Here is a 24,781-nt window from a genome sequence, read left to right as displayed (position 1 = left end):
GAGAAGCATGAAGGTCCAATGAAAAACATTTATTATTGCATTTTCTCCTTTTTGAACATTTACCAAAAACACATACCACACTGGATCCTACGGAAGAGGATTAGGGCCACTGACAAAAAAAATTTAAGGGGAATTTTTTTTTATTATTATTATTCTGAGAAAAAAGTCAGAATTCTGAATTCTGACTTTAATCTAAGAATTCTGACTTTTTCTCAAAATAATTCAAATTTGACCTTAATTTTTTTTTTTCAGTGGCCCTTATCCTCTTCTGTAGGATCCCCCATAGACAGTGGTGGACGAAGTACACAGCTTCATTACTTAAGTCAAAGTATAGATAATCCATGTCAAATATTGCTTCAATACAAGTGAAAGTTGCTCTGTCAGATTATTACTCAAGTTAAAGTACTGGAGTAATTGCTTTTAAAAATATTTAAGTATTCAAAGTACTTCTTAAAAAATCTCCAAACATTGTATTTTCAAAATACATAAATGCAGTCAAGACTACATAGGAGTACATTCTGTTACATTATGTTTATTTAGGAACCATTACTTGAAATCTCTAAAAACTACACCATGGAATAAAAACAGTAAGTTACTCCAAGCTCAGACACCTTAGTTTGAAATGTTGATCTGGAATGAAACAAACGTTAAGGACAGTGAATGTTTGTATGTTTGGGCAGAGTGGGAAACAGGGAGAACATTTGAAACGATACATATCATTCTTCATTTCAGAAACCTCTAACACAGGCTGAAGATATGGTCATGGGTGCTCAGGTGGAGAATTCAGAAACCTTTATCACGCGGGATGATATGGCCGTGGGCGCTTAGGTGAAGAATTATAGCCATCATCACCACCTCTAAATGAACGGCCTGATCTCAGTGAAATCTGCTCTGTAAATTTAATTTGTCAATGTCCACCACTGCTTATAGAGAAGCTTTAAATAAGCAGTTTTCCCATAAAACAGTTAAAATGTTATTCAAACCCTTTCTTTTGTGGAGATGTATCACATGGACACACTAAAGCTGAAGAGTATTTAAAACAGGAGGAGATGAACTGTCCACATTCTCAATGGGAAATTCCTTACATAGATGAAATGCAATTTTAATTTTTTTACAAATAGTGGCCTAAAATATAAATTTGTTCTCAGGATATAATATAATTAGCATTTGATGATATTTTTTATATAGAAAATTCTGAAATGGTTTATAGTCTTAGGATCACCATCTTCTAAAATCTATAACACATCAAGACTGCTGGTGAGTGTACCGCCTCCAAAGTGAAACTGTGACATCTAGTGGATATTCTGTGTGCTGCAACACTTTGTTTTAATGCTTCCCCTCGTCCTTCCAATTTAAAAAAAGTTGGTAATATGTTTATAAAGCATGTTTGAAAAGTAATAAGTGCAGAAAATTATATTATAATAGTACATATATATTCTAACACGTATGCAAGTTAAGGATATGAAAACATTGTGCATTCAGCAGGTAATTGTTACTGTTTAGTACTCAACTCAACTAATACCAATGAATAAATGCAAGTTCAAACATAAAGAGGCGTTTAGGTGTATTTATAAATCATCTTTATTACACTTTCCAGCAATGAAACCGTAAACATACATCCAGAAACCCAGTTCTGATTAATAACCCATTTTTAAATATTTACATTTTGATATATTAATCAGTTAAAGAAATCAGAGTCCTCATCAGGGCCCACTTTAGTCCACCTCCTCAATGGTGGGCCCCTGGGAGCCGGCTCTTGCCTCCTCTCTGCAGCTGCCTGCAGGCGCTCCTCCCTGATACAGCTTGCTGATGATGGGGTTGCACACTTTCTCCAGCTCTGTCTGCTGGTGTTGGTACTCCTCTTTCTCAGCCAGCAGGTTGTTCTCCAGCCAGGCCACGGTCTCATCACACTTCTGGATCACCTTCTTCTGGTCCTCCTCACTGATCTTGCCCTTCAGGTTCTCATCCTGCACACTGCTCTTCATGTTGAAGGCGTACGACTCCAGGGAGTTCCTGGCAGAGATCTTGTCCCTCTGCTGGTCGTCCTCAGCTTTGTATTTGTCTGCATCCTGCACCATCCTCTCGATCTCTTCTTTGCTCAGTCGGCCCTTATCGTTGGTGATGGTGATCTTGTTCTCTTTGCCGGTGCTTTTGTCCACCGCGGACACGTTCAAGATGCCGTTGGCGTCCACGTCAAAGGTGACCTCGATCTGTGGGACCCCTCGGGGAGCAGGTGGGAGTCCTGTCAGCTCAAACCTGCCCAACAGGTTGTTGTCCTTGGTCATGGCTCTTTCCCCTTCGTAGACCTGGATGAGGACCCCGGGCTGGTTGTCAGAGTAGGTGCTGAACACCTGGGTTTGTTTGGTGGGGATGGTGGTGTTGCGTTTGATCAGGGCTGTCATGACTCCTCCGGCTGTCTCAATACCCAGAGACAGAGGAGCTACGTCCAGCAGCAGCACGTCCTGAACGTTCCCAGAGGTATCACCTGTGAGGATGGCGGCCTGGACGGCAGCACCGTACGCCACCGCCTCGTCTGGGTTGATGCTCTTGTTCAGCTCTCTGCCATTGAAGAAATCCTGCAGCAGTTTCTGGACTTTGGGGATTCGGGTGGAGCCTCCCACCAGGACGATTTCGTGGATCTGGGCCTTGTCCATTTTGGCGTCTCTCAGAGCTTTCTCCACCGGCTCTAAGGTTCCCCTGAACAGGTCGGAGCACAGCTCCTCAAAGCGAGCCCTGGTGACGGAGGTGTAGAAGTCCGTGCCCTCAAACAGAGAATCGATCTCGATGCTGGCCTGGGAGCTGGACGACAGGGTTCTCTTGGCCCTCTCGCAGGCCGTGCGCAGCCTCCTCAAGGCTCTCTTGTTCTGGCTGATGTCCTTCTTGTGTTTCCTCTTGAACTCCTCCACAAAGTGGTTGACCATGCGGTTGTCAAAGTCCTCTCCACCCAGGTGAGTGTCTCCAGCTGTGGATTTCACCTCAAAGATGCCGTCTTCGATGGTCAGGATGGACACGTCGAAGGTGCCTCCGCCCAGGTCAAAGATCAGGACGTTACGTTCTCCTGACTTGCTTTTGTCCAGACCGTAGGCGATGGCGGCTGCCGTGGGCTCGTTGATGATCCTCAGGACATTCAGTCCTGCGATGACGCCTGCGTCTTTAGTGGCCTGCCTCTGGGAGTCGTTGAAGTAGGCGGGGACTGTGATGACTGCGTTGGACACCTTTTGGCCGAGGTAGGCCTCAGCGATCTCCTTCATCTTCACCAGGACCATGGAGGAAATCTCCTCAGGGTAGAAGGCTTTGTCCTCCCCTTTGTACTCCACCTGGATTTTGGGCTTTCCTCCATCTCCGATCACATTGAAGGGCCAGTGCTTCATGTCAGCCTGCACCACTGGATCATCCATCTTTCTTCCAATCAGTCTCTTGGCATCAAACACGGTGTTACTGGGGTTCAGAGCCGCCTGGTTCTTAGCTGCATCCCCAATGAGCCTCTCTGTGTCAGTGAACGCCACATAGCTGGGGGTGGTCCTGTTGCCCTGGTCGTTGGCGATGATTTCTACTTTTCCATGCTGGAAAACCCCCACACAGGAGTAGGTGGTGCCCAGGTCGATGCCGATCGCTACACCTTTGGCTGAAGACATTTTTACTAAAGATAGTCACCTGTAAAACAGTTAAATCAACATTTAGGAAAGTAAAGATGAACACATTACTGCACACACTCTACTCTGTCACAGCACATATACTACACACATGTTTACTATCATTAGTCTGAGCAGGAACTGGAAGTACATTTAGGAAAAAGTACAAAAACATTTAAAATGTGCTCCTCATTTGCATCTAACAATTCATTACAATTACATTAACTCAAAATAAAAGTCCTATTTTTTTTACAAATGTTACAGAGTCGTATTTTCAAAGTAAAGTAACTTCCGGTGGTGAACTTACAGTTAGAGTTGAATGTTCTGTGAAGAGGGTTAGTTTCCTCCGTTCTCTCTGGATCTTCCTCTGAGGTCTGGTCTGTGTCTGAAACTGTCTCTGTCTCAGACCTGCCGCTTCTTATCTGTGGAAGCTGAAAGTCTGGCAGCTTCTAGAAGTATCGCACGTGGAGACTCCTCACTTCCGGTTTACGACTTCAAAATAAAAGGTAACTCAATGAATCTACGCTGTGGTTCAGTAGGAATAATCATGCCCTCGTCTTATTGTGAAGGTGAAACACGACACGTCACTAACACTTGAAGCAGCTTCCCTGGAACTCTCTCGAATGAACCAGAAGCTGCTGGAGAGGTTATTATTGCATTTTCTCTTTTTTGAACATTTACCAAAAACACATACCACACTGGATCCTACGGAAGAGGATTAGGGCCACTGACAAAAATAAAATTTAAGGTCAAAATATTTTTTTTAAAAATTATTATTCTGACTTTTTTCTCAGAATTCTATAATAATAATTTAAAAAAAAAAATTGACCTTAAAGCTGCTTTGCGCCCCATTGTGGACAAAGTGATACCTCTTATCTCTTGTTCTGTACATGCAAAAGTATTGTTTTCAACAAAAACCTCACCCTGCTGTCTTTTAACAGCCAGATTTATCACTCAATGTGATTATTTGCCATGAAAACAGCCGGAAAAGGGTGATTCTAAAGCCAAATGTCAATCATGTGGCCTGACACCTACCCCTTCTGAGTGGTTTAAGGCATTAAAAATGACAACAGAGAAGGTATCAGTGTTGTTGTTTGCTTTTGAAGGTCATAAAGAGGCATCAGTGTTGGTTTCAGTCTGTTTCTCAGCTGGTGAAAAACTCCTCATAGTGCCTTTAATTTTTTAAATTTTTTTCAGTGGCCCGAATCCTCTTCCGTAGGATCCCCCATAAACAGTGGTGGACAAAGTACACAGCTTCATTACTTAAGTCAAAGTATAGATCCCCCAGGTCAAATATTACTCCAATACAAGTGAAAGATGCTCTGTCAGATTATGACTTGAGTTAAAGCCCTGAAATACTTCCTTTTAAAAATACTTAAGTATTCAAAGTACTTCTTAAAAAATCTCAAAACATTGTATTTTCAAAATATATAAATGCAGTCAAGACTGCATAGGAGTACATTCTGTTACATTATATTTATTTAGAAAACATAACTTGAAATCACTAAAAACTACACCATGGAATGAAAACAGTAAGTTACTCCAAGCTCAGACACCTCAGTTTGAAATGTTGATCTGGAATTAAACAAATGTTAAGTAGCTCAGCACGCTTTCTCAGGTTGGACAGTGAATGTTTGTGTGTTTTGGCAGAGTGGGAAACAGGGAGAACATTTCAAACGACATGCATCATTCTTCAATTCAAAAACCTCTAACACGGGCTGAAGATATGGCCGTGGGTGCTCAGGTGGAGAATTATATCCATCATTACCACCTCTAAATGAACTGCCTGATCTGACTGATGCTCTGTGTTTGCTCCACGTTCAATGGTGGAGACGCACGATGTACAGGTATGACTAAACCACTGAGACAAGCAGAACTACACAAACACAGTTTACTGTCTTAGGATCAGATTTCAGAAAAGAGAAGGATATTCATGAGCTGACTTCAAAGCTGAAGTAGTGAGTAACTAGAGCACTGATAGAAATGTAGTGGAGTAAAAGTAATAAGTAACCCCAAAGTGTTTTACAAAGAGTGGCATAAAACATAAATTTGTTCTCAGGATATAATATATTTCACATTTGATGATGTTTTTTTATATAGAAAATTCTGAAATGGTTTATAGTCTCAGGATCACCATCTTCTAAAATCTATAACACATCAAGACTGCTGGTGAGTGTACCGCCTCCAAAGTGAAACTGTGACATCTAGTGGATATTCTGTGTGCTGCAACACTTTGTTTTAAAGCTTCCCCTCGTCCTTCTAATTTAAAAAAAGTTGGTAATATGTTTATAAAGCATGTTTGAAAAGTAATAAGTGCAGAAAATTATATTATAATAGTATAATATATATTCTAATAACACTAATGCAAGTTATGGATATGAAAACATTGTGCATCCACCCATGAATAAATGCAAGTTAAAACATAAAGAGGCGTTAAGGTGTATTTATAAATCATCTTTATTACATTTTCCAGCAATGCAACCGTATACATACATCCAGAAACCCAGTTCTTAATAATAACCCATTTTATATATTAACATTTCCATAAAAACATTTTTAAATCATTGAGGCACATATAAAGTCAGTTTTAGAAATCAGAGTCCTCATCAGGTCCCACTTTAGTCCACCTCCTCAATGGTTGGCCCCTGGGAGCCGGCTCTTGCCTCCTCTCTGCAGCTGCTTGCAGGCGCTCCTCCCTGATACAGCTTGCTGATGATGGGGTTGCACACTTTCTCCAGCTCTGTCTGCTGGTGTTGGTACTCCTCTTTCTCAGCCAGCAGGTTGTTCTCCAGCCAGGCCACGGCCTCATCACACTTCTGGATCACCTTCTTCTGGTCCTCCTCACTGATCTTGCCCTTCAGGTTCTCATCCTGCACACTGCTCTTCATGTTGAAGGCGTACGACTCCAGGGAGTTCCTGGCAGAGATCTTGTCCCTCTGCTGGTCGTCCTCAGCTTTGTATTTGTCTGCATCCTGCACCATCCTCTCGATCTCTTCTTTGCTCAGTCGGCCCTTATCGTTGGTGATGGTGATCTTGTTCTCTTTGCCGGTGCTTTTGTCCACCGCGGACACGTTCAAGATGCCGTTGGCGTCCACGTCAAAGGTGACCTCGATCTGTGGGACCCCTCGGGGAGCAGGTGGGAGTCCTGTCAGCTCAAACCTGCCCAGCAGGTTGTTGTCCTTGGTCATGGCTCTTTCTCCTTCGTAGACCTGGATGAGGACCCCGGGCTGGTTGTCAGAGTAGGTGCTGAACACCTGGGTTTGTTTGGTGGGGATGGTGGTGTTGCGTTTGATCAGGGCTGTCATGACTCCTCCGGCTGTCTCAATACCCAGAGACAGAGGAGCCACGTCCAGCAGCAGCACGTCCTGAACGTTCCCAGAGGTATCACCTGTGAGGATGGCGGCCTGGACGGCAGCACCGTACGCCACCGCCTTCGTCTGGGTTGATGCTCTTGTTCAGCTCTCTGCCATTGAAGAAATCCTGCAGCAGTTTCTGGACTTTGGGGATTCGGGTGGAGCCTCCCACCAGGACGATTTCGTGGATCTGGGCCTTGTCCATTTTGGCGTCTCTCAGAGCTTTCTCCACCGGCTCTAAGGTTCCCCTGAACAGGTCGGAGCACAGCTCCTCAAAGCGAGCCCTGGTGACGGAGGTGTAGAAGTCCGTGCCCTCAAACAGAGAATCGATCTCGATGCTGGCCTGGGAGCTGGACGACAGGGTTCTCTTGGCCCTCTCGCAGGCCGTGCGCAGCCTCCTCAAGGCTCTCTTGTTCTGGCTGATGTCCTTCTTGTGTTTCCTCTTGAACTCCTCCACAAAGTGGTTGACCATGCGGTTGTCAAAGTCCTCTCCACCCAGGTGAGTGTCTCCAGCTGTGGATTTCACCTCAAAGATGCCGTCTTCGATGGTCAGGATGGACACGTCGAAGGTGCCTCCGCCCAGGTCAAAGATCAGGACGTTACGTTCTCCTGACTTGCTTTTGTCCAGACCGTAGGCGATGGCGGCTGCCGTGGGCTCGTTGATGATCCTCAGGACATTCAGTCCTGCGATGACGCCTGCGTCTTTAGTGGCCTGCCTCTGGGAGTCGTTGAAGTAGGCGGGGACTGTGATGACTGCGTTGGACACCTTTTGGCCGAGGTAGGCCTCAGCGATCTCCTTCATCTTCACCAGGACCATGGAGGAAATCTCCTCAGGGTAGAAGGCTTTGTCCTCCCCTTTGTACTCCACCTGAATTTTGGGCTTTCCTCCATCTCCGATCACATTGAAGGGCCAGTGCTTCATGTCAGCCTGCACCACTGGATCATCCAACTTTCTTCCAATCAGTCTCTTGGCATCAAACACGGTGTTACTGGGGTTCAGAGCCGCCTGGTTCTTAGCTGCATCCCCAATGAGCCTCTCTGTGTCAGTGAACGCCACATAGCTGGGGGTGGTCCTGTTGCCCTGGTCGTTGGCGATGATTTCTACTTTTCCATGCTGGAAAACCCCCACACAGGAGTAGGTGGTGCCCAGGTCGATGCCGATCGCTACACCTTTGGCTGAAGACATTTTTACTAAAGATAGTCACCTGTAAAACAGTGAAATCAACGTTTAGGAAAGTAAAGATGAACACATTACTGCACACACTCTACTCTGTCACAGCACATATACTACACACGTTTACTATCATTAGTCTGAGCAGGAACTGGAAGTACATTTAGGAAAAAGTACAAAAACATTTAAGATGTGCTCCTCATTTGCATCTAACAATTCATTACAATTACATTAACTCAAAATAAATGTCCTATTTTTTTTTACAAATGTTACAGAGTCGTATTTTCAAAGTAAAGTACCTTCCGGTGGTGAACTTACAGTTAGAGTTGAATGTTCTGTGAAGAGGGTTAGTTTCCTCCGCTCTCTCTGGATCTTCCTCTGAGGTCTGGTCTGTGTCTGAAACTGTCTCTGTCTCAGACCTGCCGCTTCTTATCTGTGGAAGCTGAAAGTCTGGCAGCTTCTAGAAGTTTCGCATGTGGAGACTCCTCACTTCCGGTTTACGACTTCAAAATAAAAGGTAACTCAATGAATATACGCTGTGGTTCAGTAGGAATTAACATGTGTTGGTCTTATTTTGAAGGTGAAACACGACACAGTCACTAACACTTGAAGCAGCTTTCAGAGAACTCTCTCGAATGAACCAGAAGCTGCTGGAGAGGTGGGACCATGGGTGGGACCATAGAGAGTGGGACCACTGAGTCAACATTAGTCAGGAAAGATTATGAAATAAAACAGGAAACACCTTTTGCAACATCACTTCATTAGTATTTTTACCTGGCAACAGTTTAATCGCATGATTTAGTATTGAAAAAGAGCATATCATAAAGTTTGAGTCTTTTTAAAGTGAAATTTAAGAGTTCATTCATCTCAGGCAACAGTTTGGGAATAACTCACTTTTATCATTTCAGTGATTAAATGTCTGTTCAAACATTTCATATGTTTTTCTGTGTTTTTTCTAAATAAATATGTAGTTTAAATGTTTTATAAATCATCACTCCTGTTTCTAACGGGGTAGCATAATGTGTACAAATAAATAATCATATACAAAGATGTATTCAAAATGATTATGGGCACAATGGTATTAAGGTCCTGTCTTTTCCATGCCATTTTAATAGCCCTTATAATAATATTGATCTTGATTAAAGCTGCTGTGAGGAACTTTTGTTCTTGTCTCTTGTCCTTTATATGCAAAAGTAGTGTTTTTCATCAAAAACCTCATCCTGTTGTCTTTTAAAAGTCAACTTTATCAGGCAATGTGATTACTTTCCATGAAAACAGTCGGATAAAGGCTGTTTCTGAAGCGAGATGTCCATTATCTGGTCTGACACCTACCCCCTCAGGGTGGTTTCAGGCATTAAAAATGACAACAGAGAAGGTGTCAGTGTTGTTGCTGATGGTCTTGTTTGCTATTGAAGGTCATAAAGAGGCATCAGTATCATTTTCAGTCTGTTTCTCAGCCATTTCAAAACTCCCTACAGGGCCTTTAAACATTGATTTTCATAAATTGTTTCATGTTCGATTCATTATATAAAAATACAACAAAAGTATTTATTGTAAAGTTCTTCTTTCTCAGAGTCCTTTTTGTCATTTTCAACCTTTGTTCATAGAAACGTGTTGAACTCAGTAGGCTACTCATTTCATAATCTGGTAGCTTGTATGAGAACTTATACGAAAAGAGTTACAAAGCTTTAATATTTATTTTTAACTATATTATTTTACTTCTTAAATTAAGTCATTTATAAGTAATTCTTATAAAACCTCTTGGTTGGATCTCTCAGTTTTTCTCCTCCAGCAGCTTCTGGTTCATTCGAGAGAGTTCTCTGAAAGCTGCTTCAAGTGTTAGTGACTGTGCCGTGTTTCACCTTCAAAATAAGACCAACACATGTTAATTCCTACTGAACCACAGCGTATATTCATTAAGTTACATTTATTTTGAAGTCGTAAACCGGAAGTGGGGAGTCTCATTGTGCGAAACTTCTAGAAGCTGCCAGACTTTCAGCTTCCACAGATAAGAAGCGGCAGGTCTGAGACAGAGACAGTTTCAGACACAGACCAGACCTCAGAGGAAGATCCAGAGAGAGCGGAGGAAACTAACCCTCTTCACAGAACATTCAACTCTAACTGTAAGTTCACCACCGGAAGGTACTTTACTTTGAAAATACGACTCTGTAACATTTGTAAAAAAAATAGGACTTTTATTTTGAGTTAATGTAATTGTAATGAATTGTTAGATGCAAATGAGGAGCACATCTTAAATGTTTTTGTACTTTTTCCTAAATGTACTTCCAGTTCCTGCTCAGACTAAACATGTGTGTAGTATATGTGCTGTGACAGAGTAGAGTGTGTGCAGTAATGTGTTCATCTTTACTTTCCTAAACGTTGATTTAACTGTTTTACAGGTGACTATCCTTAGTAAAAATGTCTTCAGCCAAAGGTGTAGCGATCGGCATCGACCTGGGCACCACCTACTCCTGTGTGGGGGTTTTCCAGCATGGAAAAGTAGAAATCATCGCCAACGACCAGGGCAACAGGACCACCCCCAGCTATGTGGCGTTCACTGACACAGAGAGGCTCATTGGGGATGCAGCTAAGAACCAGGCGGCTCTGAACCCCAGTAACACCGTGTTTGATGCCAAGAGACTGATTGGAAGAAAGTTGGATGATCCAGTGGTGCAGGCTGACATGAAGCACTGGCCCTTCAATGTGATCGGAGATGGAGGAAAGCCCAAAATTCAGGTGGAGTACAAAGGGGAGGACAAAGCCTTCTACCCTGAGGAGATTTCCTCCATGGTCCTGGTGAAGATGAAGGAGATCGCTGAGGCCTACCTCGGCCAAAAGGTGTCCAACGCAGTCATCACAGTCCCCGCCTTACTTCAACGACTCCCAGAGGCAGGCCACTAAAGACGCAGGCGTCATCGCAGGACTGAATGTCCTGAGGATCATCAACGAGCCCACGGCAGCCGCCATCGCCTACGGTCTGGACAAAAGCAAGTCAGGAGAACGTAACGTCCTGATCTTTGACCTGGGCGGAGGCACCTTCGACGTGTCCATCCTGACCATCGAAGACGGCATCTTTGAGGTGAAATCCACAGCTGGAGACACTCACCTGGGTGGAGAGGACTTTGACAACCGCATGGTCAACCACTTTGTGGAGGAGTTCAAGAGGAAACACAAGAAGGACATCAGCCAGAACAAGAGAGCCTTGAGGAGGCTGCGCACGGCCTGCGAGAGGGCCAAGAGAACCCTGTCGTCCAGCTCCCAGGCCAGCATCGAGATCGATTCTCTGTTTGAGGGCACGGACTTCTACACCTCCGTCACCAGGGCTCGCTTTGAGGAGCTGTGCTCCGACCTGTTCAGGGGAACCTTAGAGCCGGTGGAGAAAGCTCTGAGAGACGCCAAAATGGACAAGGCCCAGATCCACGAAATCGTCCTGGTGGGAGGCTCCACCCGAATCCCCAAAGTCCAGAAACTGCTGCAGGATTTCTTCAATGGCAGAGAGCTGAACAAGAGCATCAACCCAGACGAGGCTGTGGCGTACGGTGCTGCCGTCCAGGCCGCCATCCTCACAGGTGATACCTCTGGGAACGTTCAGGACGTGCTGCTGCTGGACGTGGCTCCTCTGTCTCTGGGTATTGAGACAGCCGGAGGAGTCATGACAGCCCTGATCAAACGCAACACCACCATCCCCACCAAACAAACCCAGGTGTTCAGCACCTACTCTGACAACCAGCCCGGGGTCCTCATCCAGGTCTACGAAGGGGAAAGAGCCATGACCAAGGACAACAACCTGCTGGGCAGGTTTGAGCTGACAGGACTCCCACCTGCTCCCCGAGGGGTCCCACAGATCGAGGTCACCTTTGACGTGGACGCCAACGGCATCTTGAACGTGTCCGCGGTGGACAAAAGCACCGGCAAAGAGAACAAGATCACCATCACCAACGACAAGGGCCGACTGAGCAAAGAAGAGATCGAGAGGATGGTGCAGGATGCAGACAAATACAAAGCTGAGGACGACCAGCAGAGGGACAAGATCTCTGCCAGGAACTCCCTGGAGTCGTACGCCTTCAACATGAAGAGCAGTGTGCAGGATGAGAACCTGAAGGGCAAGATCAGTGAGGAGGACCAGAAGAAGGTGATCCAGAAGTGTGATGAGACCGTGGCCTGGCTGGAGAACAACCTGCTGGCTGAGAAAGAGGAGTACCAACACCAGCAGACAGAGCTGGAGAAAGTTTGTAACCCCATCATCAGCAACCTGTATCAGGGAGGAGCGCCTGCAGGCAGCTGCAGAGAGGAGGCAAGAGCCAGCTCCCAGGGGCCCACCATTGAGGAGGTGGACTAAAGTGGACCCTGATGTGGACTCTGATTTCTAAAACTGACTTTATATGTGCACTAATGTTTTAAAAATGTTGTTCTAACACTGTAAATACATAAAATGGGTTATTATTGAGAACTGGGCTGCTGGATGTTTATATACGGTTTCATTGCTGGAAAATGTAATAAAGATGATTTATAAATACACCTTAACGCCTCTTTATGTTTGTTTTGTCGTTCATGTTTTCATTGATATCAAGTAAGGAAGCTGTGTGTAAGTGACACACTGAGTCATCAGAACTGAACTGACAGTCGACTCAAAGTGGATTTAGGTTTCCCCTGATATGGGGCCACACTATTGCCAAAAAGATAACAAATGACTCCGGATACTTGAAACTTCATTATGAGTTCTAAACTGGACAGACTGATTTGTGCAGGTATACACAAACAGTAACATATTTAACATGAAGATCATGAAGATTTAAAAGGACAGTGGACATGTGTTGTCAGTGAACAGATAAAGAGGTTATGGGTATGTTGTTCATGCACCTGAAAACAACAACAGAGAATACTCATGACCCAAGATTAAAAGCCTTAAGGAATCAAACTCCAATTTTATTCTTGAAGTTTCAGTTTTTTATAATTTCACCACTGAGAATAAATTTTACATACATTCATTTTGACAGCAGAGGTGAGACTTATTGATATTCATTGATGATACAATAATAGTATATTTTTTATAGCATTATGTTGCAGATTATAGCTCCTCTGAAGAATTCCTGAGCTGTGTTCAAGCGGTAACCTCTGGTCTTGAAACATGAAGCCAATGTGGAAGAGCGGAAAAAAAAACCCTGTAGTTTCCAAAGTGTCCACTTGAGGTTGCAGAAGCCACAGAATGAATAGCCTGTTTTGCATAACAATGGTATAGCTAAGTTGACATAAAGGTGAGTGTTACAGCTTTTTCCCAGGGTGCTAAAAAAAAAATGCCTCTCTGCATGTTTTTAGTTTCATCAAAACTTAGTTTATGTCAGCGTTTTCCAATCAGGGCTTCAAGTTTCCATTCAGAAACCTCTGGGTGACTTCACAGAGACTTTTTTCCATCTGTAATGTCAGTTTTGGCACCCTCTGTGGACAAAGCAGGAAGAATGATCTACTTGTACTAAGCAAGGAGTGTTTTCTGAAAAAGATATCTCATCCTTATTTTGATTTTTAAATGTCTAACATGCAATTCACAATGAATCTGTAGCTTGGAAAAATACTATAGAGACTGTTTCAGCATTGCCCTAGACTATTAATAGCCTCACCTGTACCTAAACTGCTGCAGAGGTGACTGGCATAAAAAGGAACTACACAAAATTAAGACGGAGTCCTGAGGAAATGCTAGATTCAAATTCATGCTAGTTTTTCATGACCACTAACCCTAGCTTTAACTTCAGTCTGTTTGACTGCAGACCAAAAACTCTTCACAGGAGCTTTAAATGAGCAGAGAGTAGTAGATAATATTCATGCAAACCCATCATATAAGAGTAAAATAGTAAATAGAAACTGTTTTGGAACACCATGGATACCTTATAACAACTGTTTATTTGTAGTTGAGATTATTTAGTGTGTTTTATTTCTATAGAGCACCTCTTCCACTAATTGTTATGTGTCATTAACATAATATACGCCCATAAATCACAGCCCCTTGAGTCAGAAACATAGGCTTTATAATGCAACAGTCTAATTGAAGATTACAGACTCAGTCAGTGATCTGGGATCCTTTAGGATGGACGGATGTGAGAGTCTCAGTTGGGAAGTAGGGGTGCTGAGGGTGCTGCAGCACCCCTGTTGGAAAAGGCATCACACATTTTTTTCTGAATGCATAAATAAGTTGAAATAAATACAATAATTAACACAATAAAACAGTTTTTTAGAAATCATTTTCATGTATTATTTTCTGAAAATGTAATGCCTGAGGAAGATTTGAGAAATTATTATAGCAACTTTAAAAAAAAATGTGTGCGTGTGCCTGCTTAAAAACTGCATGTATTTGGATAAGTTCTGTTCAATGAGCTTTACTGCCTTATGGGTCTGTTTTACCAGGTTTGGCTTGTATGCTCTTTGCTGTACAACAAGGTATGGAAGTTGCAAGTCGGGCATTTCATACATATTAAAGTTCCCTGTATTATAGTCGTTATTGATGTGAATTTATAATGAAAAGTTCTCTTGAAAGCTTGTATTCAAACCAGATAAATAAAAATAAAATGTATGTGCTGTATAGTCTATCAGTTGCATAAGTAACCTAAATGCAAAAAGAAAAAATATTGCTCCTCTTACGACAGCACCTCCAACTTAAAGCCACTTCCCACAGCTCTGGTTTCAGTGATGAACAGACTCAGGGTTAGTTAGTGGGTTTGTTTGTTTGTTTGTTTGTTTTTTGTGAAGGGGTGGGGAGGAAGTCTGAAAGGAATCTGTTGGTCTTCTTTCCTCTACCCACTGTTTCCTCTTGGTCTCATGTCTTGGAAGCCAGTCATCCTTCAACAAAGATCCAGAGGTTTGTAGTTTCTATCAGCAGCTGTCAGGATCAGACGCTGAGCCGCCAACTCTCGCGAGAACAGACATCCAGAGCGAGAAGAACGCGTCCAGGCAAGGCAGAGCAATATTCATATTTAGCAACAACAACAACCTTAACCAGAATGTTAGTCCGTTATGTGTTCTGAAAGAATGATGCAGTTTCTGCCAGCTCCAGTAACAGACCCGGATGAGCCCGCTGGACTGTGATGTACAGGTAGAGGATCAGAGAACATTAAAGTGGCGAGGCAATATTGATAGCGAGCTAGCAGGTTTATTAATAGCTAACTAACTGGCTAACGGATAGCTTAGCTCGGAGAATCTTTGGTTCTAGCTGCTGCTGATGATTCATTATGTGTTCATCTCAGCCACAGCTCTCAGCTGGATCCACCAACACATGAATATCTCTCCAGCACTGCCATATAAAGATGCTTACTGCTATCAGGTCCGACAGCATGTTGACGTTAGGTGGCTATTGTTAGCTGTAGCGAACGTTACACGTCTTTAAAGAAAGCTCAATGAGCAGGACTCACTCTGAAGCTTTAATTTCAGGCCATGAAATCATTAAATAGTCATTTAACTTAACAATGATGTAAGCTACAGTACTTTAGGATGACCTCTTGTGCTGCCTGTCTCTTTGAGCAGTTGTTATTTTGCTTTAAAGACAGCTAACAGGGTGTGCTAGCCTCTCACATGCCTCATTTCAGTCACCACCACGAAGATATTCAACTTTATAATCACTTAGACTGACCTAAAGCAGGGTTAGACACAGCAAGGGGGAAAGTATGTCAGTTTAACACCTCTGAGAGTTAATTATACTGAATTCAGAGATTAATTACAACAGATTCCTGTCATATAATGAGAAGTGTAAGTGCAGTGACATGATTGAAATCCTGCACAAATGGACAGGTGTTGATTATTAGAATATTCATGTACAAGTTAGAATTCTGCTTTTGATGCTCTAAAAGTCATGCAAATTGAAAATGTTATCACCAAAGTGAACTTAAAGCTCCTGTGAGGAAGTTTCTGTTTGTGTCCATTATGGCGCCCCCTGTGGACAATCTTATACCTGTCATCTCTTTGCTGATTTCATGTTTTCTTACAAAAAAATCTCATCCCTCTTTCTTTAAATAGTGCGATGTGTTTAGTAACTCACCTGTCTGACACCTACCCCCCTCTCAGAGGTTAAATAATCACAATCAAGACACTGTCAGTCTTCTTGCACGTGATCTGGTTGCTTCAGTAGGTCATCGAGAGGCATCGCTGTTAATCTCAGTCCGTCAAAAACTCGTCTCATATCAAAACTAACAGAACATATTGAACACAGCTGAAGAGCATTGTGAGCGTACTATGAAACACAAGATTACCAGATTATGGTCATTGATGTGTGAACATGTAAGAGGCATATTATAGTTGCAGCATTCCTGTGTGTTTGCGTCTCTCTGTGACGCTGTGTGTGTGTCCGTGTAACTGAACTGAAGTTTGTTTTTGTTTTGTTTTTTTACAGGATGTGGCTTAACTTCTCTGCATGCATGACAGATGGCGACGAAGGGGCAGATCTTGTGAATCCCACACACCTAACCTCCTCTACTCTTCCTTTTACTGGCGGTCCAAATCTGATATTTCTGTCTTAAAAGAACTTAATATAACAAAATAATGTAGCAGAAAGCTCAGTGTTGGAGATATTTGACCTCTTTTAATCCCATCCTGCATGGGTCTGGTGCATTTTAACTCTTATTTTAGATGGGGCTGAGCACAACACTTAAGTTCACACTCATTTGTAAATTACTAGACCAATGTGCCGTGTTTGCCCCCGGTCAGCTGTGCAATCACTTCAGCTTTCTGTTGTTTGAAGTGATTTGATAGACCATCGAGTCAATCAGCGTCCCCGCCTTTCAGGAGCATGAATGGCTCTCTTTTAACCCCGCCCAGCCCGCGGGCGGCGAACACCTCTCCTTTACCTCCCTCCCCCTCCCCATCTCCATCCCCTCCTTCTCCCTCTCTGTTACCCCTGTCTCCCCGGCCTCCCCCCCTGCCACCTCTAGTGAGCCCTCCTCCCCAGGCTCACCCGTCTTCCCTGTCAGACACCCCCACACCGTCCCCTTCTCCTTGCCTGAGCTGGACCGAATTCTGTGAGCTTCATGCCCGCGTTGCAGCCGGTGACTTTGCACGCCACTTCCGGGCGTTTCTCCTGGAAAACCCACACTACTCCCCGGACTCAGCGGCTGCCTTCTGCCGGCGCTTCACTGACCGCTTTGTTCGTCACTTCCAGAGTGAGCTTGAGGGGGCGCTTCCTCCGAGCTGTACCTCTGGGAGGGAAGATATGGTGAGCTGGGCTCCGCAGTCAGACGCTACGTCCCTGGAAGAGGAGGCGGTCTCTCCCTTGTCAGCGTCGGGGGGAGCGGTCCTCCCATGTCCCCCAACTAACGCAACACGGGCATCCAAGCCCGCACCAACACGACTTGTATTAGAGAACCGCAGCGGGGACAGGTTTCAGGATTCTTACGCCCACGGCCAAGTCCTGCCTCCATCTTCATCATCGTCATGTTGCTCCTCATTGGGGGGAAACAATGGTCGGCGTGAAGAGCGGGGGGCCATGGTCGCCCCTGGGAATGGGGAAGCACCGGTTGAGGAAGAGGAGGACAGCTGGTTAGGGGTAGCGTCTGTAGGGGAGGATGTTGAGCCAGAGGAGCGGGACGCCGAGTCCACAGAGGTGGATGGTGCAGACCCCTCCCACAACCCTCAGATTACACCTTCCTCTTCCTCGGTCACTCCTCCGCCTGGCTCCAAAGGTAACAGTACACCCAACTCCAAAAACAAACTGAAGAAGCGCTTTTCCCTGCGGAGTGTGGGTCGTAGTGTGCGGGGGAGTGTCCGGGGCATTCTGCACTGGCGAAGCTCCTCCAGTGACTCTGCCCAGAGCCAGCTGCCCTCCAGCTACAGTTACACCATGGGTGTGCAGGATGCTACCTTAGTTTCAGCCTCAAAGAGGAACTCTGGTACACAACCTCCCACACCCACCTCCTCCATGCCCGTGTCTCTATCCATGCCCCTTTCCCTTCCCCACTCCTCCTCTTCTTCCCTGCCCCCCTCATCTTCAAGCAGCGCCACCTCTCTGTCTCTATCAGAGGCCGCCCGGGATCGGCGGCGGAGCAACGGCGAAGGAGGCGAAAAGGAGAAGTGGAGCCATCGTCTTGAAAAACTCAGACTGTCACGATCCCCTCCTCCCGCCCTCGTGCTAACCACCGCCTCCACTCTGCCTCCGAGCAGTGCTGCTGCCGCCGCCATTGGACCTCTGAGGAAGGTGGGCCGGCTGGTTCGGGAGGGCGGGGTGAGCGTGAGTTCATCCAACGACGAGTTGAGCGCGAGCCATGGCTTCTCTGGCTTCTCTTTCGGTCTACTGCACCACGTTACGGACAACAACAACGCTGCCTCAGCCTCGTCAGCTTCAGGTCAGGCGCCAGTGCAGCCTCTGGCCAGCGGAGGGAACGTACCCTGGAGGGGAGGACGCTGGCACAAGTGTCGCCTGGTCCTCAGAGAGCGGGACAGAGAGGGTGGTGAGCGGGGAGAGGAGTACTACTTGGAATTCTTCATTCCACCTAAAGTAAGACTTCCTTTGAAATAATAAACATCTTTACAGACTTTGAATTTGACAGCTGAGTTCCTGGTTCTCTTTATGTTGTCTGGTTGTTTTTAAGAAATCTACTACAGGACTGTTTTTAGTGTATTATAAATCTCTGTGTTTCAGACTGAAGGTTTATTTGGAACAGTTTGGAGGCAGGGGAATGAATCTGTCGTATTGGGATAGGCAGGTTATCAGAGTTTGATTTTATGCAGAGCTTCGTTTTAGACTCATATTTGATTGAGGGCGACTTTGCGTGCAGAATCAAGTTAGCCAGGACAACATCCCTTGGTGTTTCTACACTATTATAACTGACAGGTCAGGCACATCAGTAACTAACCGTCTGTTTGTCCCTGCAGTCATCAAAGCCGCGGCTGACTGTCCCTTGCTGCTCGATCGTGGATGTGAGGAGCACCACAGCGCTGGAGGTCCCTGACAAGGAGAACACGTTCCTCCTGCAGGTAATCGCTGCTCCACCTCTGTCCGACTCTTATTCACTGATGAGTCTCTCGGGGGGGAAATCCACTACAGCAGCTCTCTTGAGGCAAAACTGGTCCTCTCCCTGGAACTCTTTATACTTTAAATACACGACACATCCACGAGAGTCTGACTGACCTGAGATACCTTTAAAAGAAGAGTTTAATAAAAGTGCATCTTTAATTTAACCACACCTCTACGTTCTGTTTCCACTGTCCTCATTTGTTTCCCTGTGCTCTGCTCTCAGCTGGAAGGACTGGCGCAGTACGTCATTGAAACTCGTGATGCTGTACAGATGAGAGCGTGGCTGAGCGACATAAGGAATGGAATCTGTCTCAGGTAATGAGTGAAGTAATGGATGAATGGGGGCGGGTTTTGTAAGTACAGAATATTTAGGTCAATGTGAAGCAGCTTTAAGTGTGGCGGCTAACAGGGGCGACTGTCTCTCCTCCTACAGTGAACAGGAAGATGCTGAAGGTGTGTGTGGGGGGCCGTTGGACATCAGTGGAACACCTGAGATTGTTGACCGCCTGTCACAAGGTACGTCTTTTAGTCTACAAGATTTATTTAGTACCCTAAATAAGATGCTTTGAACCCTGGTTTATAAGTTTGTAATACATGTCTGTCTCCGGTTCTTCTTCCCTGCTGCAGTGTGTTATGGAGGTATTGGAGGCTCCTCTCCTCTGATGGATCCTCTCCCCCCGGAGCTGCCACCTCGAGCCCCTCTCGACGAACCAGACAGCAGGATACTCGGGGGAGGCGGAGCAAGTCTCGGCACACCTTTTGCTGAGACGCCAGATGCAACAGGTGATTATTATATTTTAAAAAGGTCAAGTTTCAGAAAATTGTCAAACTCTTCTGACCCAGTTTTTTTTGGCTGGGTTGTATCTGGGTTTCTATGAATGTGTAACATGTTACAGTGTCAACCATTCCAAGCCTCACAGTTTAAACTGGACCCTCCCCCCCTCTAGGTTCCTTCCTGTTCTCTGAGACGACCACTGCCGAGGCGGTGGAGCACCCTCTCAGTGAGTGTCAGTGGTTCCACGGCACCCTGTCCCGTCTCAAAGCTGCTCAGCTGGTCTTGGCTGGAGGCCCGGCCAGCCACGGTGTCTTCTTGGTTCGGCAGAGTGAGACACGACGTGGAGAATATGTCCTCACCTTTAACTTCCAGGGCAAGGCGAAGGTGAGGATGAGAGTCCTGGTCTCTGAGAGGCTGATTCATTACCTTAAATCTTTGGGGGCATATCACTGAAACATTGGTTGACAGTGAGACCTAAAGCTGTCCTGTGTGTTAGAATAAAACCCTCCAACCTTTAGTCTTCTGTTGAAAGACTTCCATCTTTGCTTTCTCCCTTTCAGCACCTCCGTCTTTCCCTGAACGAAGACGGTCAGTGCCGGGTGCAGCACCTCTGGTTCCAGTCCATCTTCGACATGTTGGAGCATTTCCGGGTGCACCCGATCCCCCTGGAGTCTGGCGGCGCCTCAGACGTCACACTCATTAGCTTTGTGGGTGCCACCGCTGTTCGCCAGCCAGGTACGAGTGACTCAATCAGAAGACAGAAGTAAAGAAACATTTAGAAACTTGTTAGTGACATTTTTCAAAGTGTGTATGCTCCATCACTTCCCACTAACTCACTCGATCCCTCACTGTTTGTTCCAAAAATAGAAAAGCTGCTTCCTTGATTTGTCTCACGTTAGACTCTTTATACTTACATTTGTTATAAACTATAGCAAAGAGGACAAACTTAGTCCTACTTTACAAAACAGACCTGTAAGAGAGCCATCAGGGGATTGATTCCACATTCCCAATGAGATAGAATTTTATTTCCTGTGTCTAAACATGATGTGAAGTCAGTTCCTGAACGATGCAAACAAGTTAAAAACTCTACACATAGAAACCTCACAGGAAGTATTTCATGAAGGTTTGTTTGTGCAGATAATCTCCAGATGTTTTTACACACAAACTTTAAAACCTCTGAAAACAAAATCAGCGACACCTTCTTTTATTTTGTGCCTTCATGTCTCATTGCATCTCTTCCTCACACACCAGAAAATCAGACTGCACATCCCAAACATTTAAACTACCTCTGAGGCAGAAAGGAAGTGTCCACTCTGTCATCGTGTGTTTAAAGTGAATAGTTAGACTAACAGTCCGCTCACCTGAAGCCTCCCTCCACCTGCTCAGGCACTGCTCTGACGTCTCTGTTGTTGTCTGTTGTATCCGTTGGCTCATCCCCTTGCAGGCCGGGACAGGGCAGGCAGTCGGCCTACAGTCTGTGATGTCATCACCACGCGCCATCCTGACTCTCCATCAACCCCCATCTCTGACTGTGTGTAAGTGAGACCGGACTCGGCTGAGAGAGAGAGAGAGGGAGAGAGGGAGAGAGCGGTGTGGGAGTGAGTGTGTGAACGATTGCTGATGTTTGATGTGTTTTTTTAAATCTGACATGTTCCGAACAGAGACTCTCAGACGCTGATCTTTAGAAGTAATGATCCATCGATCTGTGGGGATGATTCAGTGATCACTGATCTAGTGTTATTGATGCAAAGTGAGAACACTGTTTCATCCCTGTGTGTCTCCTGGTGCTGCGTAGATAAACGCCAAGAGAGAGGCGAAAGTGAAGGAGAGATATTTGGGTCACATTGTGCCTCCATAAAACATTCAGTTCAGACATCAAACAACCCGAGAGTGTTAATAATATGTGTGTGAGTGTGTGTATGTGTGTGAGAGTGTGTGTGTGTGTGTGTTAGAGTGTGTGTGTGTGTTCCTGGAGTTGGACTTTTTCCATGACTCTCATGGACTCCATGACCGCTGACTCCTCCCACCTAACCGGCCACTCACTGTCATTTTCTCTGTTTTTCTCCCACCTCTCACCCTCCTCTCACCCTCCTCTCACCCTCCTCTCACCCTCCTCTCACCCTCCTCTCCTCCGACTATGCTGTCACTTCACTCCTCACGCTTTCGGCCTTTATTCTCCCTCTCCTCCTCCCCCCTTCTCCTCCTCCCCCTCCGCCTTCCTTTATTTACACTTTTCTCTCATTTCCTCCCTCTCTTTTTTTTCTTTCTTTTCTCCTCCTCTCGTTCTGTGTCTCCTCCATGCAGACTTGACCAGCAGACCCCGTAGCCCGCCTCAGCCTCCTCCCCTGCCGCCGGGTCGACCGCCGCCCCCAACTCCTCCCCAGGAGAGAGGAAACGAGACAGAGGTGGTGGGAGCAGGAGGAGCAGCAGGAGCAGGAGGAGGAGGTGGAGGAGGTGGAAGTGGTGGTGGAGGAGTTGGAGGTGGGGCAGCACCTGTGGTGACGACGACAGGAGCAGGAGGAGCAGCGGTGGCGGTGGCGGCGGTGGCAGCGGCGGGAGGAAGTGGAGGCAGCGGAGGTGGCAGTGGAGGAGGAGTGGAGGACTGGGAGGAGAGGGACAGGGACACTCCTCTTCGCCAACTAGAAGCCGTGGAAGGGGAGGAGAGGGACGGAGCGAGGGCGCCCCGAGCCATCGATAACCAGTACTCCTTCTTCTGATGAAGGGAAGGCCAGGAGGAGAAAGGAGAGGAGGAAGAGGAGGAGTGTGTATGTGTGTGTGTTAGTGCCAGAGCGTGCGTGTGTGTGAGCGAACGTGAGATTGGATGAGGCGGCGTACATCATAGCCATTCATAACCAGTATTTTTATTTTGTTAGCAAGGTGGAGGAGGAGGAGGAGGAGGAGGAGGAGGAGGAGGAGGGGTAAAAGTACTAACACTAAACAGAGAGAGGGAGAGAAGAGGAAGCAGATGAAGAGACGGTGAGAGCAGCTTTACACCACTAACTAGCGGTACATTTCTTTTTGTTTTTAGTCCGATAAGCTTTGTTTTTTGCCGGTACGCCTCACAGCAGCGCGAGCCCTGTGAAGCCAGCAGTCCCAATACCTCACAGCGGTCCTGCCGAGACAGCACAGGCCAGCAGAGGCCAAACACACTCTACACACACTCGTACTGTGGCCGATAGACCTGAAACCTTACACTCTCATTAGAGCGGAGACGACGTTAAAGCCTGTAGACTGTAGAGGTTTGAAACCTGCTCACACTAAATCTCTCTCTCCAAAGCCCCAGACTGAACTCACAACATCTATCATCACTCTTACAGGATGCAGGAGTTGCTGGTCTGCTGTAACTCAGTCTGTTAGCCTGCTTCTTTGTGTTATTGTGTGAATTTGGTGCTTATAATAGTTGGTTCAGATCCAACGTAGTATTTGTGTAACACAGAATGACACAAATGATCTGATCGACCGAGGCAGCAGGCGACCAGGAACTCCTGTGCTCTCTGAGAGTGTTTTAGTCTGTGACCTTTGGTGGCTTTAAGAATAGAGAGATAAAACGTTTGTCTCTGTCGTGTAGAAAGATCTGCATCATGATGTTTTTCTTTCAATGTTTTTATTGCACTTAAATCTCAGCTGCATCATTTTCTCCAGGAGGCTCGTTCCTCTGTGGTACATCAGATTCAGCGGGTTCCCCTTGCTCTTGGTACTGACAGTTTCCCACCTCTCCTGTTGGACTCACAACACTTAAACCTTTTTATGATGGTACGATTTTAAAGAGTCCTCTAATGTAAGAAAGGAAAATAACTGTCTCTGTCTTTATTTCTGAACAAAATGACTGATTTCTTCGTTTTGACGTCGTCTCCACGCTAGTGACGGTGTAGCGTCTCGGGTCTGTGTTGCACATAGACTAGAGCAGGCAGGAAACATTTACCTCAGTCACACTCAGCAGCATCACGAGGTCTATGTCTCTCTATCTTTTCTCTCTCTCTTTCTTTCTGACACTCAAAGTAAAGAGACGCTAAACTGACGTTTTTCCTTTCAGAGAGTAATTATTGATGAAACCAATAACAATAATATTAATGGAAATAATAATAATGACGGTCATAATAATAATAGTGTTAATTTTATTTGTTTTTATTTTGTATGCATACTCCATGTAACACATGTTCCAACTCCATCTTGTAATTCAAATGTGTCTGTGCCTTTTTTGTTTTTTGGAAAAGAAGGAAAAAAAAAACAAGGTTTTACTAAACGCCTCGTTTTCAAGGCTTTACGGTATCCTCACTCGTTCATGCTGTCTTCTCCTCCTCAACCTCGTCCTCCATTCATCAAAAAAGATATATACAGTTAGCAGAAAATGTCAATGAGAATACCTACTTTTTCTACTTGTGCCTTTCTGTGTCTGCATTTGTGTCGCTCTGTCTCCATTCATCTCTCAGTTTAGAGCTTGCCTGTTTCTTTATACACCATGTATCGTCCCCAGTCATTTCTACCAGACTTTCTTTGCTCATGTATTTGTCTATATGCAGCCCCCCGAACCCCCCAACCCCAATCATCATGTTCTATGTCCTTTTCTCAGTTTTAAAACTCTTTGTGCCTTTCTCTGTCTCTTTTCTCTCTTTGCTGGGACCGTGTGTTGAGGGCGGACAGTGTTGTCTGTCCACCCGTGTTGTTAGTTTCAGGTACTACATTGAATTTAATGATATAATATAAATATAGTGAAACATGGTTGTTTGTGTCGTGTCTTTCTTTTCTTCCTCCAGACTTGAAATATTTGTGTGATTCTTCTGGAACTTATTTAAACACATCACATATTTAAGACGTGTTTAAACACATTTATATTTAATTAATTATTGTTTTTATAACTCAAAT

At 45.2% G+C, this 24,781-nt stretch overlaps 2 protein-coding genes and 2 pseudogenes across 4 annotated transcripts; 2 read left to right on the top strand and 2 right to left on the bottom strand.

Annotated features, from left to right (window-relative positions):
* Positions 1 to 1,563: 1,563 nt before the first annotated feature.
* LOC117832092 (heat shock 70 kDa protein 1) lies at positions 1,564 to 4,109 on the bottom strand. The gene is made up of 2 exons (XM_034711065.1): positions 3,940 to 4,109; positions 1,564 to 3,654 (listed from the first exon to the last, which is right to left on the bottom strand). Exon 2 carries the CDS (start codon positions 3,633 to 3,635, stop codon positions 1,716 to 1,718), a length of 1,920 nt encoding a protein of 639 aa, XP_034566956.1. The 5' UTR covers positions 3,636 to 3,654; positions 3,940 to 4,109; the 3' UTR covers positions 1,564 to 1,715.
* Positions 4,110 to 6,070: 1,961 nt separating this feature from the next.
* Positions 6,071 to 8,610, bottom strand: LOC117831956 (annotated as a pseudogene).
* Positions 8,611 to 10,146: 1,536 nt separating this feature from the next.
* Positions 10,147 to 12,674, top strand: LOC117831957 (annotated as a pseudogene).
* Positions 12,675 to 15,047: 2,373 nt separating this feature from the next.
* On the top strand, positions 15,048 to 24,637 carry sh2b1 (SH2B adaptor protein 1). Of its 3 annotated transcripts, none has more exons than XM_034710862.1 (10): positions 15,048 to 15,095; positions 16,528 to 18,624; positions 19,002 to 19,103; positions 19,367 to 19,458; positions 19,577 to 19,659; positions 19,771 to 19,926; positions 20,091 to 20,302; positions 20,479 to 20,653; positions 21,363 to 21,453; positions 22,223 to 22,366. In XM_034710862.1, exons 2-10 carry the CDS (start codon positions 16,924 to 16,926, stop codon positions 22,242 to 22,244), a joined length of 2,634 nt encoding a protein of 877 aa, XP_034566753.1. In that variant the 5' UTR covers positions 15,048 to 15,095; positions 16,528 to 16,923; the 3' UTR covers positions 22,245 to 22,366. The 3 variants fall into 3 exon arrangements, with proteins under 3 accessions (XP_034566753.1, XP_034566752.1, XP_034566754.1); XM_034710861.1 differs by having other exon boundaries at positions 15,060 to 15,237; positions 22,223 to 24,637; XM_034710863.1 differs by lacking the exon at positions 21,363 to 21,453 and having other exon boundaries at positions 15,075 to 15,237; positions 22,223 to 24,637.
* Positions 24,638 to 24,781: the final 144 nt, after the last annotated feature.

Source organism: Notolabrus celidotus, chromosome 20, assembly GCF_009762535.1.
Source record: "Notolabrus celidotus isolate fNotCel1 chromosome 20, fNotCel1.pri, whole genome shotgun sequence".
NCBI classification, from domain to species: Eukaryota; Metazoa; Chordata; class Actinopteri; order Labriformes; family Labridae; genus Notolabrus; species Notolabrus celidotus.
Note: the sequence above shows the minus strand (reverse complement) of the source record. Positions and strands in the feature narration are given on the sequence as shown.

Excerpts from the sequence above, each read along its gene's own strand:
- LOC117832092 (XM_034711065.1), bottom strand. The coding sequence starts at position 3,635 with ATGTCTTCAGCCAAAGGTGTAGCGATCGGCATCGACCTGGGCACCACC.
- sh2b1 (XM_034710863.1), top strand. The coding sequence starts at position 16,924 with ATGAATGGCTCTCTTTTAACCCCGCCCAGCCCGCGGGCGGCGAACACC. Across the intron at positions 19,459-19,576 it reads AGGAATGGAATCTGTCTCAG|TGAACAGGAAGATGCTGAAG; the intron begins GTAATGAGTGAA and ends CTCCTCCTACAG. Across the intron at positions 19,927-20,090 it reads TGAGACGCCAGATGCAACAG|GTTCCTTCCTGTTCTCTGAG; the intron begins GTGATTATTATA and ends CCCCCCCTCTAG.